The 11695-nt window shown below is 43.0% G+C and overlaps 1 protein-coding gene across 1 annotated transcript; it reads right to left on the bottom strand.

Annotated features, from left to right (window-relative positions):
• Positions 1-84: 84 nt before the first annotated feature.
• Positions 85-10221, bottom strand: LOC135545919 (cytochrome c oxidase assembly protein COX18, mitochondrial). Its single transcript, XM_064973903.1, is given in 9 exon segments — positions 85-792; positions 795-870; positions 1874-1981; positions 2842-2957; positions 3083-3220; positions 3223-3248; positions 3586-3686; positions 4756-5194; positions 10090-10221. Coding segments are annotated over 8 exon segments (1083 nt in total). The 5' UTR covers positions 5185-5194; positions 10090-10221; the 3' UTR covers positions 85-703.
• Between the last annotated feature and the right edge of the window lie 1474 nt (positions 10222-11695).

Here is an 11695-nt window from a genome sequence, read left to right as displayed (position 1 = left end):
CTTTGATTTCCATGTCTCCATCGAAGTTAAGGTCTAAGTCCCCATTATACATTTACTTACTTTGCAATTAACCAAATGCCTCAGTTAATACAAAATGTTTTATTTTACTGATGTAACTTAACTCAATTACTTAAACTTTGAGCACATCTGATATCATCAATTTCTGGATCATAAAATTCACAAAATAACACACCTACATATGCAATTTACACTGGAAGTTCAAAGTACAAATGTAGTATCCATTGATCATCCATGACTGTGGTCGTTATCTTAAATACGTACATTTCTTGCATGTCATTTGCCAGTTAGTCTTCAATCACAACACCAAGTTATCCTGGGTAGAACAGGGAGTGGTTACCTTTCAAAGTAAACCTGCATGTACATGCTACAGTATATACCAGTCACAAACAGATCTTGACACTGACTTGGTTTGTCAGATATGGACATGTTGGAAACTCCATGTCCACAAGGTCTGATTCTCTCTGATGGACCGTGGTCCACTCTAGATCTTAGTTTAGTGGTCACCAACCCTGGTCCTGGAGAAATACATGGTGTACAGTGCAGGTGTTTGTTCCAACCCAGCGCTAACACACCTAATTCTTCAACTCATCATGAAGATTGACTGAATCAGGGGAAGGGGCTATGGCATTGACATGATTGGGGGCTACAGTCTCTTTCTCTACTATCACATGGAAAACCTCTTTCACTTGATGTATTTGGACACAAAGGAAGAAGCGATGTCCCTGTAAGGCGTGTCCGAGTCGGAGCGCGTGGAGGGGATGCGGCACAGCCCCGGAAGCGAGGCGAGCGCAGGAGCAGGTTGTGGCCCAGTCCCACACAACTGGAGCTTAGCCAGTACAGAGCCATGGACTGGGGAAGAAAGAGGAAGGGAGAAAGAGAGCGTTCAGCAGAGACAAATAAGCAAAGTTGAATTCCATTGCATAGCCGTAAAATTTAATTCAACCGAAAGCTTTAGAAAATGAGGTGCATACGGTTAGCCCTTCATAATTACATCTGAAAAAGCATTACCAAACATCACCTTACTAAAATATATCTAACTAAACCAAAGATTGTAAAGAGCTTCTGATTTTTTTCAGTCTGCCTTTGCAGCATTTCACAAGGCCTACTCTCACGTGGACCAGTGCGTTTTGGGTTCCTCTTCTGCAGTTTCTTATGCAACTAGGATGGTGCTCCGAGGGAGACACAACAAAAATTACGCTCCAGATTATCGAATCAGATTGAGGGGGGGCTAGATTGGGAGGCTGCATCAGTGTATCTGGGAAAGATAGGAACAAGAGAGGGCTTTCAAAGCCAGATGGGGGTCTTCAGGGACAAACAGGGTTTGTCTGTGGCAACATCTGCCCAACTGTAGAGTGTACAGAGTGTGTATGTGTCTTTTGCAGTGTCCCAGATAAGCGAGACGTCCTGTGCATGGGTCTGTGGACTTGGTGGAACTATCACCAAAGTCGGGGAGAAAACATCCTCAGTGTTTTTTCTGCTATCACCATTTAGGTGGCCTCCTAAACAAAGTGTTCGTCTCATCCATCCCTTATGTAATGTGATGGGTGGATAGGCGCACGGGGCAATGGAGGTTATGCCTGTCTGGGCAAGAGGGAGACAGAGGTGTGGCTGAAGTCTTTTGTTTCAGCGCTAGTGGGAGGGTGTTGCCATAGGGATGTCTAGTGAAATGTGCTAGCTGTCTTAATTTACAGGGGGAAAGTGATGTGGCATGTTTAACAGCTTTTGTGAGGACATGTTGTTGAAGGACAAATGGTTTGTGGTTGCGTGTGCTGACACATACAAGCATGCAGACACACACACACACACACACACACACACACACACACACACACACACACACACACACACTTACGGAGGGCACGGTGGCAGCTATGGGTATCATCAACAGAGAGATCCCTCTGATAAAGTTGGTCACATACTTCTGGAACTTGGACGCTTCCATCCTCCGCAGAGCAAATACCTGACAACAAAAAATAAACTAGACTGAAGGGAAACATTCGCGGTGAAAATCTCAACATTCTCATTGCAACTGGGAAATGAATTCTGGTTTTTAATATATATTCACGGGTCAGCGAGGGATGCAGAATGACCAATCTCTCAATGTATTTGTCACATGCTGTGTAGACTAACAGTGAAACGCTTAAAGGGATACTTCGGGATTTTGACAATGAACAGCGCTACTTCCCCATAGTCAGATTAACTCATGGGGACCATTTTTATGTTTCTGCATCCAGTATGAAAGAAGTTAGGTAGTTTCGCAAGCCAATGCTAACTAGTGTTAGCGCAATGGCTAGATGTCTATGGGATCTACTAGCTTGCTAGCAGTTACCATAGACTTCGTCATTGCACTAATGCTAGTCAGCAACTTCCTTCTTGCTGGACACCGAGACATAAAACTGGTATCCACATTTCATCTGACTCTGGGGAAGTAGATAAAGGGCTTCATGGCCAAAATCCTGAAGTATCGCTTTAAATCAAAAACAGATGTGACTATCACAAAACTAGTCCGAACCAAGCGAGCAACTCACATCACTATCTTTTTTGCGTCCCAGTAGATAATCTACGATAGTATGTTCTGTCCTAGCCTACATTTGAGTATTTCATTACACCAAAACCTGACACTCCACTCCACCCCCTGAAATCTATTGTGAGTTGAACACAGGTCTATCTGAAAGTGTGTTAGGTGAGGAGTGTCCTCTTGTAAAAACTGCCACAGGGTCTGAATACCAGGTGGATCAAAGCATTCATCTAAAAGGTTTCCCTGTTGTGTGTAATGGAAGTGTTGCTCAAGCCGGGTGTGTTAGTTCACCAGGGCCTCACCTCTGTGATGAGCAGGTTGATGAGGCCCAGAGAGACGGGCATGATCCAGGTAGAGTCAGGCAATGTCAGGTCGGAGAACCATAGAGTTCCCCCTACTGCCAGCTCTGTCTGCAACGCTGAAAACAAAAATCATATGAAATATTCCATTCTAAACCTAAAGCAAAATAAATGTTATTATGTAGCTTGTAGAAGATAAAACAGACGATTGTGATTCAAGTCCGTGGTGAGTGTGGAGGTTTACCGGTGGCAGCATCAGACACCCCCAGGCTCAGGTTACGCAGGGCCAGGGAGAGGCATACCCACATGGGCAGCTGCACCCATACCAGCACACTGGCCTTGAAGGGGTGGCAGTTATCCCTCACGTACAGCTCAGACACATCCTCTTCAGGTTCTTCTTGAATTGGTATCTAATGGGACACAAAAGGAACCCAAATGCCAGGCCATTAAGGAAGTTCCATTTTTAAAGTCACTACTTTTAAAACCTCATAGCTGACTTTGGAAACCTGATACAGTGTAATATCAGTTGAACAACATGGAACTTTCCCATAGAAGTTCTAAAAAGTTAACTGTCATACACCATTACATTGACAGATAAGACCAAGAGAGCACTTTTCTTCGAAGAAAATCTCAAACTGCATGGAAGTGTGTTGTTTTGGTTAATATTTATAGACTGTGGTTTCAGAGTTGGTGCCAAGCTCCCAGAGGAAGCCCTCCAGGAGCCCAGGTCAAAGGTAATTTATTCACCGGCAGTGTTTTTCCGTCCAGCCCTTCTCTTTGGCCCGCACCGAGATCTCGTAGCGCAGCCTCTTAGCCAGCTCCGCTATCTCCACTTGCAGGGCTTCAACCTAGCTGGAGGCAAAGAGGAGCATGGGGGTTAACTTTGATTCAACATGGACTCCCCCTGAAATGTAGCCAAAAGTTCTAAATTACACAGTCCACATTAGTAACCCAAAACTGGACATGGGTCGTAGAGGGAATTAGGCTGGCCAGGGAGCCTGGTCACGTAGGACCACTCTCTGAGTTATGACAAAACATTCAACCCGACTGCTCCTTTAAAAAAAAATCAAGTTCTCAAAATCCTCCAACAGTCTGGGACCTTGATGTATTCCAGCCAAATATCAAAGTCAAAAAGCTGTTTTTCTCATGATGACTCATCATGGAGGACATTCATAGGCTTGAGTAGAATGCTGCTGCGTGTGTGTGTGAGGCCTGTGGGAGCGATATGCTGACCCTTGCTCTCACACAGTGGGAGAGAGAGCAGCACTGGGGAGGGGAAGAAAGGTAGGACGACGACACTGGGGGAAGAAACAACCGACAGCTGAGGAGGAGTGGGAAAGAATGCTTAATAAAGGCCAAGGGCTTAGCAATGTTTGCACAGTCACAGAGAAACATTGGCGGACTTTAAATTGCCTGTCGTAGTCGCCCAGAATGTGTGTAAACATCTTCAAGTTTCAAGTGCAATAGTGAATAAGCAGCAGAGAACATCTTCCCATTGTGACTATATCATGTTCCACAGCCCACTTGTTTCACACAACAATATGGATGAGAACTTCAAATCCTGTTTCTGTACATTTACATATCAAATTGTTAAGCAAATTATACATTACTCCAGTGGTGCATCTCAACAGTCTAACATAGCTTCCTCATCTCTTTTCCTTGACCTGCACCCATATGTATTTACAAAATAGGTGAAACCAATGGCCGACGCTTCCTGGATATTCGCTTTCAACTTGCCAGTTTCTTGCACATCTGTGCAGACGAAGGAAATAAGACGAGGAAGAACGCCACTTGACTTTAGACTATAGAGATGCACCCAAGGATTTCTCAATCTCAACTCTGCCCGTTAGGACCAGTGTGGGCTGAAAGAAAAAAAAACACTACAATATAATGCTTGGTTCTTGATGCAACACAGACCTTTGCTATGATGACCGCCTGGTAGGCTCCAAGTGGCAGTGTGACAACTGTCCTCAGGGCCACAGTGGTGCATACGATACTGGCCCACCATGGTAGACCTGTGGTCTGATGGACAGAGATCAGTAGCTGCTCAGTCAGATGGACAGGAGTAGAGTCTGCTAGGTTCTCATACCAGCCTGTACCACTGGTTGTAGATGCTGGTCTACATGGCTGAAAGCATAAAGTTGATTTGAGAGGCAGACTTAGACGGAGGCGTGGTAATGTGGCCACCCGAAGAGGGACGTGGCTGTGGTATGTTTTGTGGTGGTCACAGGCAAAGGGAGCGTGGGAGATGCTTCGAATGGGAGGTCTGGGTGACAGGTGGCTGATTTGATGTAATATCCACAGTGAGCCAGGTCTCACGTTCACGGTCATCTTCAGACACAGCATTGTCACAAATCTGTAGAGGAGAGGACAATTTTTAAGACGTAGGCATGGGCAAAATAAGTTGCACAGTAGTATGTAAATCAATCACCATTGGCACATTTTGATTTAGCCTAGCTAGCAGCAATGACTGGCCCTTCTGTAAGGGAGACATACACGCCACCTAGCTAGCTAGCTACACAGGCAACAAGGTCAATGGACATTGGAACTTTTTTGCTTTGCAGTAACTTTTCCATTACTTTAGGGCAGGTATTCCCAAACTGGGGTACGGAATGCCATCTATACATTTGGGTAAGGTTTTTTTCTCGCCCGAGTAGCCTCGCCCCACTGCCAAAAATAAAATTAAACCATCTAGTGCTCAGCGAAATAACAACACAATGTCAAATACAGGTAGCCTCAGTCAAATAATTAACATCCAATCACATTAACCGTTACTCTCTTGCGGGATTTCCACTAACGGTCCTTATGTAGCCAAATGCAGTTGCTGCTCATTCCGTTTGCTTAAAAATGTATTTGAAAAAAAAGTAAGGCCCACGTCCATAGAGACACATACCAGCTCTACTGGTAGTACTGCTACTACCAGCAGTACTACACCTGTACCTGTCGACGACAAGTCGTTCTGCTTCCACGAGCACATTCAATACTAGCATCAGTAATTCTACATTTGTTGTTAGCCTAGCTAGCATGGACACTGACAGTTGTGAATCTGATGCAACTGAAGAGCTACTTCTCCCTTACCCGGGAAAGCACCGAACAGACGGGGACGTTGGACCATCGAAGAGGCACAAATATGATGAGAACTACATTGATTTAGGGTTCACTTATATTGGGAGTAGTGCTTTTCCTCAGCCACAGTGTGTTATATGTGCAAAAGTACTAATTCACAACTCGATGAAACCTTCACTCTTGCGCAGACATTTAAAAACAAAACATGCCAATTTGGAAAATAAGCCACGGGAGTTTTTTGATCAAGAATTAAGATGAGTTTTGAGTGGTAAGACATGTATAAAAGCAACAAATACCATTAATAAGAAGAGGCTAGAAGCGCCTTATATGGTGAGCTACCGAGTGGCTAGGACAGACAAGCCCCATGTTATTGTGGAGGACTTAATTCTTCCTGCTGCCACGGATATGGTTGGGACAATGCTGTGGGAAAAGGAAGAAAAAAAAACTATACAGACAATGCCTTCATCAAACAACACTGTTTCATGATGCATCAGTGACATGGCAGGAAATGTTTTGAAACAATTCACATATAAGCCAGTGAATTATATGCGTTACAGCTGGAAGAGTCAACAGACGTGACGGGCCTGGCACAGCTCCTGGTATGTCCGTTAACGTTTATAGGGTGGTCAATTAAGGAAGACATCCTCTTCTGCAAACCACTGGAAAACAGGAGAGCATATTTTTAAAGTACTGGACAGCTTTGTGTCATCAAATGGACTTTGGTGGTCAAGATGTGTTGGTGTCTGTACTGATGGCGCAAAAGCCATGACAGGACGACCTAGTGGAGGGGGAACTCGCATGCAAGCAGTTGCTCCCGACGCCACTTGGGTAAACTGCAGCATCCACCGAGAGGCTCTTGCTGCCAAGGGAATGCTTGGCAGTTTGAAATACTATATTCAATGTGCGGGACAAAATTTAAGGCTATGATTAAGAAGTTGGAGCTCTTCTCTGTCTGCTTTCACAAGGACAACACACAGGTTTTATATGTATGATTTTTTGTGTGCAAATAAACTCAAGCTTACGGACAATGTCAAATGTGATATAGCAGGCCTCCCGAGTGCATCGCAGTGCTAGCTGTGCCACTAGAGATTCTGGGTTCGAGTCCAGGCTCTGTCGCAGCCAGACGTGACCGGGAGACCCATTCCTCCGACACATTGGTGCGCCTGGCTTCTGGATTAAGTGGCCATTGTGTCAAGAAGCAGTGCGGCTTGGTTGGGTTGTGTTTCGGAGGACGCATGGTTCTCGACTTTTGCCTCTCCCGAGTCCGTACGAGAGTTGCAGCGATGAGACAAGACTATAACTACCAATTGGATACCACGAAATTGGGGAGAAAAATGTGTAATTTAAAAAAATGAAAATTGTGATATAGCGAAGCACCGAAATGAGTTTGGTGCACAATTACGCAGGTCCTTTCCCGAAACGGATGACACAAACAACTGGATTCGCTATCCACCTACCAATATCTGAACAAGAGAGCCTCATCGAAATTGCAACAAGCGGTTCTGTGAAAATTTAATTTAATTAGAAGTAACTGGCAGATTTCTTGATTGGGCTGTGCTCATAGTATCCTGCCTTGGCAAATCATACTGTTAAGACACTGATGCCCTTTGCAACCATGTACTTGTGAGAGTGGATTCTCAGCCCTCACTAGCATGAAAACTAAATACAGGCACAGACTGTGTGTGGAAAATTATTTAAGACTGAGACTTTCTCCAATACAACATTGCAGAGATATGTGCATCCTTTCAAGCACACCCTTCTCATTAACCTGTGGAGAGTTCTTCACAATTTTCGACGAACAAATAAGATTTTATATGTAAGATGGCTAAATAATGAACAAAATGATTGATTATTGTATTATTATTTGTGCCCTGGTCCTATAAGAGCTCTTTGTCACATCCCACGAGCCGGGTTGTAACAAAAACTCACACTCAATCTTACGTTTAATAAATGTATCGTATAGTGTGTGTGGCAGGCATACAATGATGTAAAAAAAAAACATTTGACAGTGCACTGACCCTGGTGCTAGAGGTGGTACGCAGCTGGAGGTTGAATGTTTGAAGGGGTACGAGCTATAAAACGTTTTGGAACCACTGCTTTAGGGGAATAGGAACGACTCAAGAACGCTGTTGTAAGCGAGCAGCAAGGTTACCTTACAACTAAAACCTCTTTGTAGCTAGTACATCATGTACTGTACTAGCCCTTGATCATGACTCTCAGTTCCATTACACATGAGAGTCACTGGACGACGGCGTCTTCTGTATGGGGGAGCCGCTCGGTCTGAACATTAACACGCATCACTTGCGTTACGGTTTCGGAAGCATAAGGACCTTCTGTGTCTTATCTGATAATGATAATCAATAAAAAAAAGGTTACATTGATACACACCTTTATAGGGTTAGTGAATTCCCACACAGACATATGTTAGTGTTTATTGAAAACCTCCCTTAGCCGAGTTGCTAACAACCGGGTGCAGGGATACAGCTAATTCAACATAGCTTCCTTTTCCGCTGAAGTGGGAACTCTGCTCAGGCATATTTTAAAGCCTGCTACGTTAGGTTAACCAGAGAGGAAGACGCGAGGGACAACTGGGGCCAAAATCTCTTCTCCAGCAGGTGGTGTTTTTTTCATGTTTTTCACTCACCAAGCAAGGAGTTTTGGTATAGAGCTCAATAAGAGTGTTGAAATTGGTTAACAAAATGTTTTTTTTTTTTTTTTGCTTCGTGTGGCATATTTGATCGAGTATTAGGTTCGTAATGATTAGGTTGTTACAAGTGTACTGAAAAGAGTACCCACTTCATATCAGTTGTCACTGGTCCCCACAGTCATAAGCCAGTCACAGCCAAAGCCAATTTCTACAATTTTAAACCTAACCACACAGCTAGCCTTTAATGAATGTTTACGATAGCCAATTTCAAATGTGTGTTTGTGGGAACTAGCGGAAAAAGTTGTACCTTTTGTTCACACGCATATCTGCCCTCTCATCGGCTAGAATGGTAACACCTGATCTTGTCCCCCTACCGACTGCCTTTCCTTTTTGAAGACGTTTCTTTTCATTGTTAGAGCGACAACTAGAGTATCTGGTCAATATGATGGATTGTGGGTTAACGAAATTATAAACTAGGTGGTTCGAGCCCTGAATGCTGATTGGCTGACAGTCGTGTTAAATCAGACCTCACCTTGGTGTATCTTGCATAAGAACAGTCCTTAGCAGTGGTACATTGGCCATATACCACAACCCCAGTGCCTTCTTGCTTAAATATACACTACCTGTACGTATTACCTATCTGCGTCTCCTAACACCTACCTGTGTGTAAACTTTAAGAGCTATGCCAAAAAACGTGTTGTCACTGAAAAATACATTTGGCTGCAACTGTTAACGGTGTACAGTATGTTTATTTTGCATTCGTGAAGTTATGTTGATGTGATCAGAACGTAAAGGGATTTATGTTTCTAGAACACTACCGCAATTGAGAATCAATCGATTCATGTTTAGATGGCGTATTTGACTGTTTTGGTTTCCAGAGCCAATTCACCTTTAAACATGATGTAAGGTCATTGGATCATAAGGAATAACGTTAGGCTCCTTTAGTCCATTGTGGGGCTTGTACTGCACATAAGCTATCTAATGTGAATCGATTCTCAATTGCGACATGGTTCTAGAAACAAAGCGTTTTACTTTTATCACATTAATCTTATACACTAATCAAAATACACTTACTGGACACTTAACGGGCTTTATCACAGTTGCAGTTGACACCTTTTCATGGACAACGCTTTCTGGCGGCCTTCAGGTACACACAGGTGTTTGGAGCATGTTAGATAGCTAATTCATAAGCACAGGTGGTCCATCTGTCTTCCATAAACACGGGCTGCAACATGGAGATATGCCCATGTAGGAATCCTAACCTTATAAAAGGTGTGTATCAATTGAACGTTTTGTTTTTTGAAAATTGTTTCTCGCTGATATGGAAGATAAAGGTCCTCATGCTTCCAAAACAGCAACGCAAGCGATGCGAGTTAAATGTTCGGACAGAGAGACGGGGCTTTTAACAAAACATCCCGTACAGAAGACACCTTCGTCCAATGACTCTTGTGTAATGGAACTACGAGTCATGAGGCTAGTCAGTGACATGCAATTTGCTAGTTAAAGCATGTAGTTCGGACAAAATAATACATTCTCACCTTCGTTCCACTTGCAGAAACTAATATTTAAACGTCTGTCCCAAATCTATACATTACAATGCCGCACGCTAAATCTAGTATTTATTTATGATTTCACCTCCAGCTGCCAAACGTGTCGAGGAAATATGACGTTTGGAAAACAGTTAATACGTCTGTGAGAGGCTAGAGCATTAGCACCACCTTGTGGAGAAAAATATGTATGCCCTGAAACCTGCAATTGATCATGAAGGAATGCGTATTTAACATTTTTTTTTTAACCTTTATTTAACTAGGCAAGTCAGTTAACAACAAATTATTATTTATAATGATAACGTTGCCCGTTAATGTATTATGATACTTAGGCTATATTTATTTTGTATTTATTATGGATCCCCATTAGCTACTTTTCCTGGGGTCCAGCAAAACTTAAGGCAGTTTATACAATTTTTTAAATATTACAATACATTCACAGATTTCACAACACACTGTGTGCCCTCAGGCCCTTACTCCAGAACTACCACATATCTACAGTACAAAATCCATGTGTATAGTGTGTATGTTATCGTGTGTGTATGGATGTGCTTGTGCCTATGTTTGTGTTGCTTCACAGCCCCCACTGTTCCGTAAGGTGTTTTTTGTTGTTGTCTGTTTTTTTCAATCTAATTGTACTGCCTGCATGAGTTACTTGATGTGGAATAGTCTATGGCTCTATGTCATGGCTCTACATAGTCATGGCTCTATTTAGTACTGTGCACCTTCCATAATCTGTTCCAGACTTGTGGACTGTGAAGAGACCTCTTGTGGCATGTCTCGTGGGGTATGCATGGGTGTCCGAGCTGTGCGCCAGTAGTTCAAACAGACAGCTTGGTGCATTCAACAATACAAGTAGTGATGAAGTCAATCTCTCCTCCACTTTGAGCCAGGAGAGATTGACATGCATATTATTAATATTAGCTCTCTATGTACATCCAAGGGCCAGCCGTGCTGCCATGTTCTGAACCAATTGCAATTTTCCTGAGTCCTTTTTTTTGTGGGACCTGATCACACGACTGAACAGTAGTCCAGGTGCGACAAAACTAGGGCCTGTAGGATCTGCCTTGTTGAAAGTGCTGTTAAGAAGGTAGAGCAGTGCTTTATTATGGACATACTTCTCCCCATCTTAGCTACTGTTGTTTTGACCATGACCATTTACAATCCAGGGTTACTTCAAGCATTTTAGTCACCTCAACTTGCTCAAGTTCAACATTATTTATTACAAGATTTAGTTGAGGTTTAGTTAGGGTTTAGTGAATGATTTTTCCCAAATACAATGCTTTTAGTTTTTGAAATATTTAGGAATAACTTATTCCTAGCCACCCACTCTAAAACTAACTGCAACTATTTGTTAAGTGTTGCAGTCATTTCAGTCACTGTAGTAGCTGACTTATTGTGTTGAGTCATCCACATACATAGACACTCTGGCTTTACTCAAAGCCAGTGGCAATTCATTAGTAAAGATTGAAAAAAGTAATGGGCCTTGACAGCTGCCTTGGCGAAATCCTGATTCTTCCTGGATTATGTTGGAGAAGCATACATTTTTTAAAAACACCCTCTGTCTTCTTTTAGACAGGTAACTCTTTATCCACAA

Source organism: Oncorhynchus masou, chromosome 9 (assembly GCF_036934945.1).
Source record: "Oncorhynchus masou masou isolate Uvic2021 chromosome 9, UVic_Omas_1.1, whole genome shotgun sequence".
Lineage (NCBI taxonomy): Eukaryota > Metazoa > Chordata > Actinopteri > Salmoniformes > Salmonidae > Oncorhynchus > Oncorhynchus masou.
Note: the sequence above shows the minus strand (reverse complement) of the source record. Positions and strands in the feature narration are given on the sequence as shown.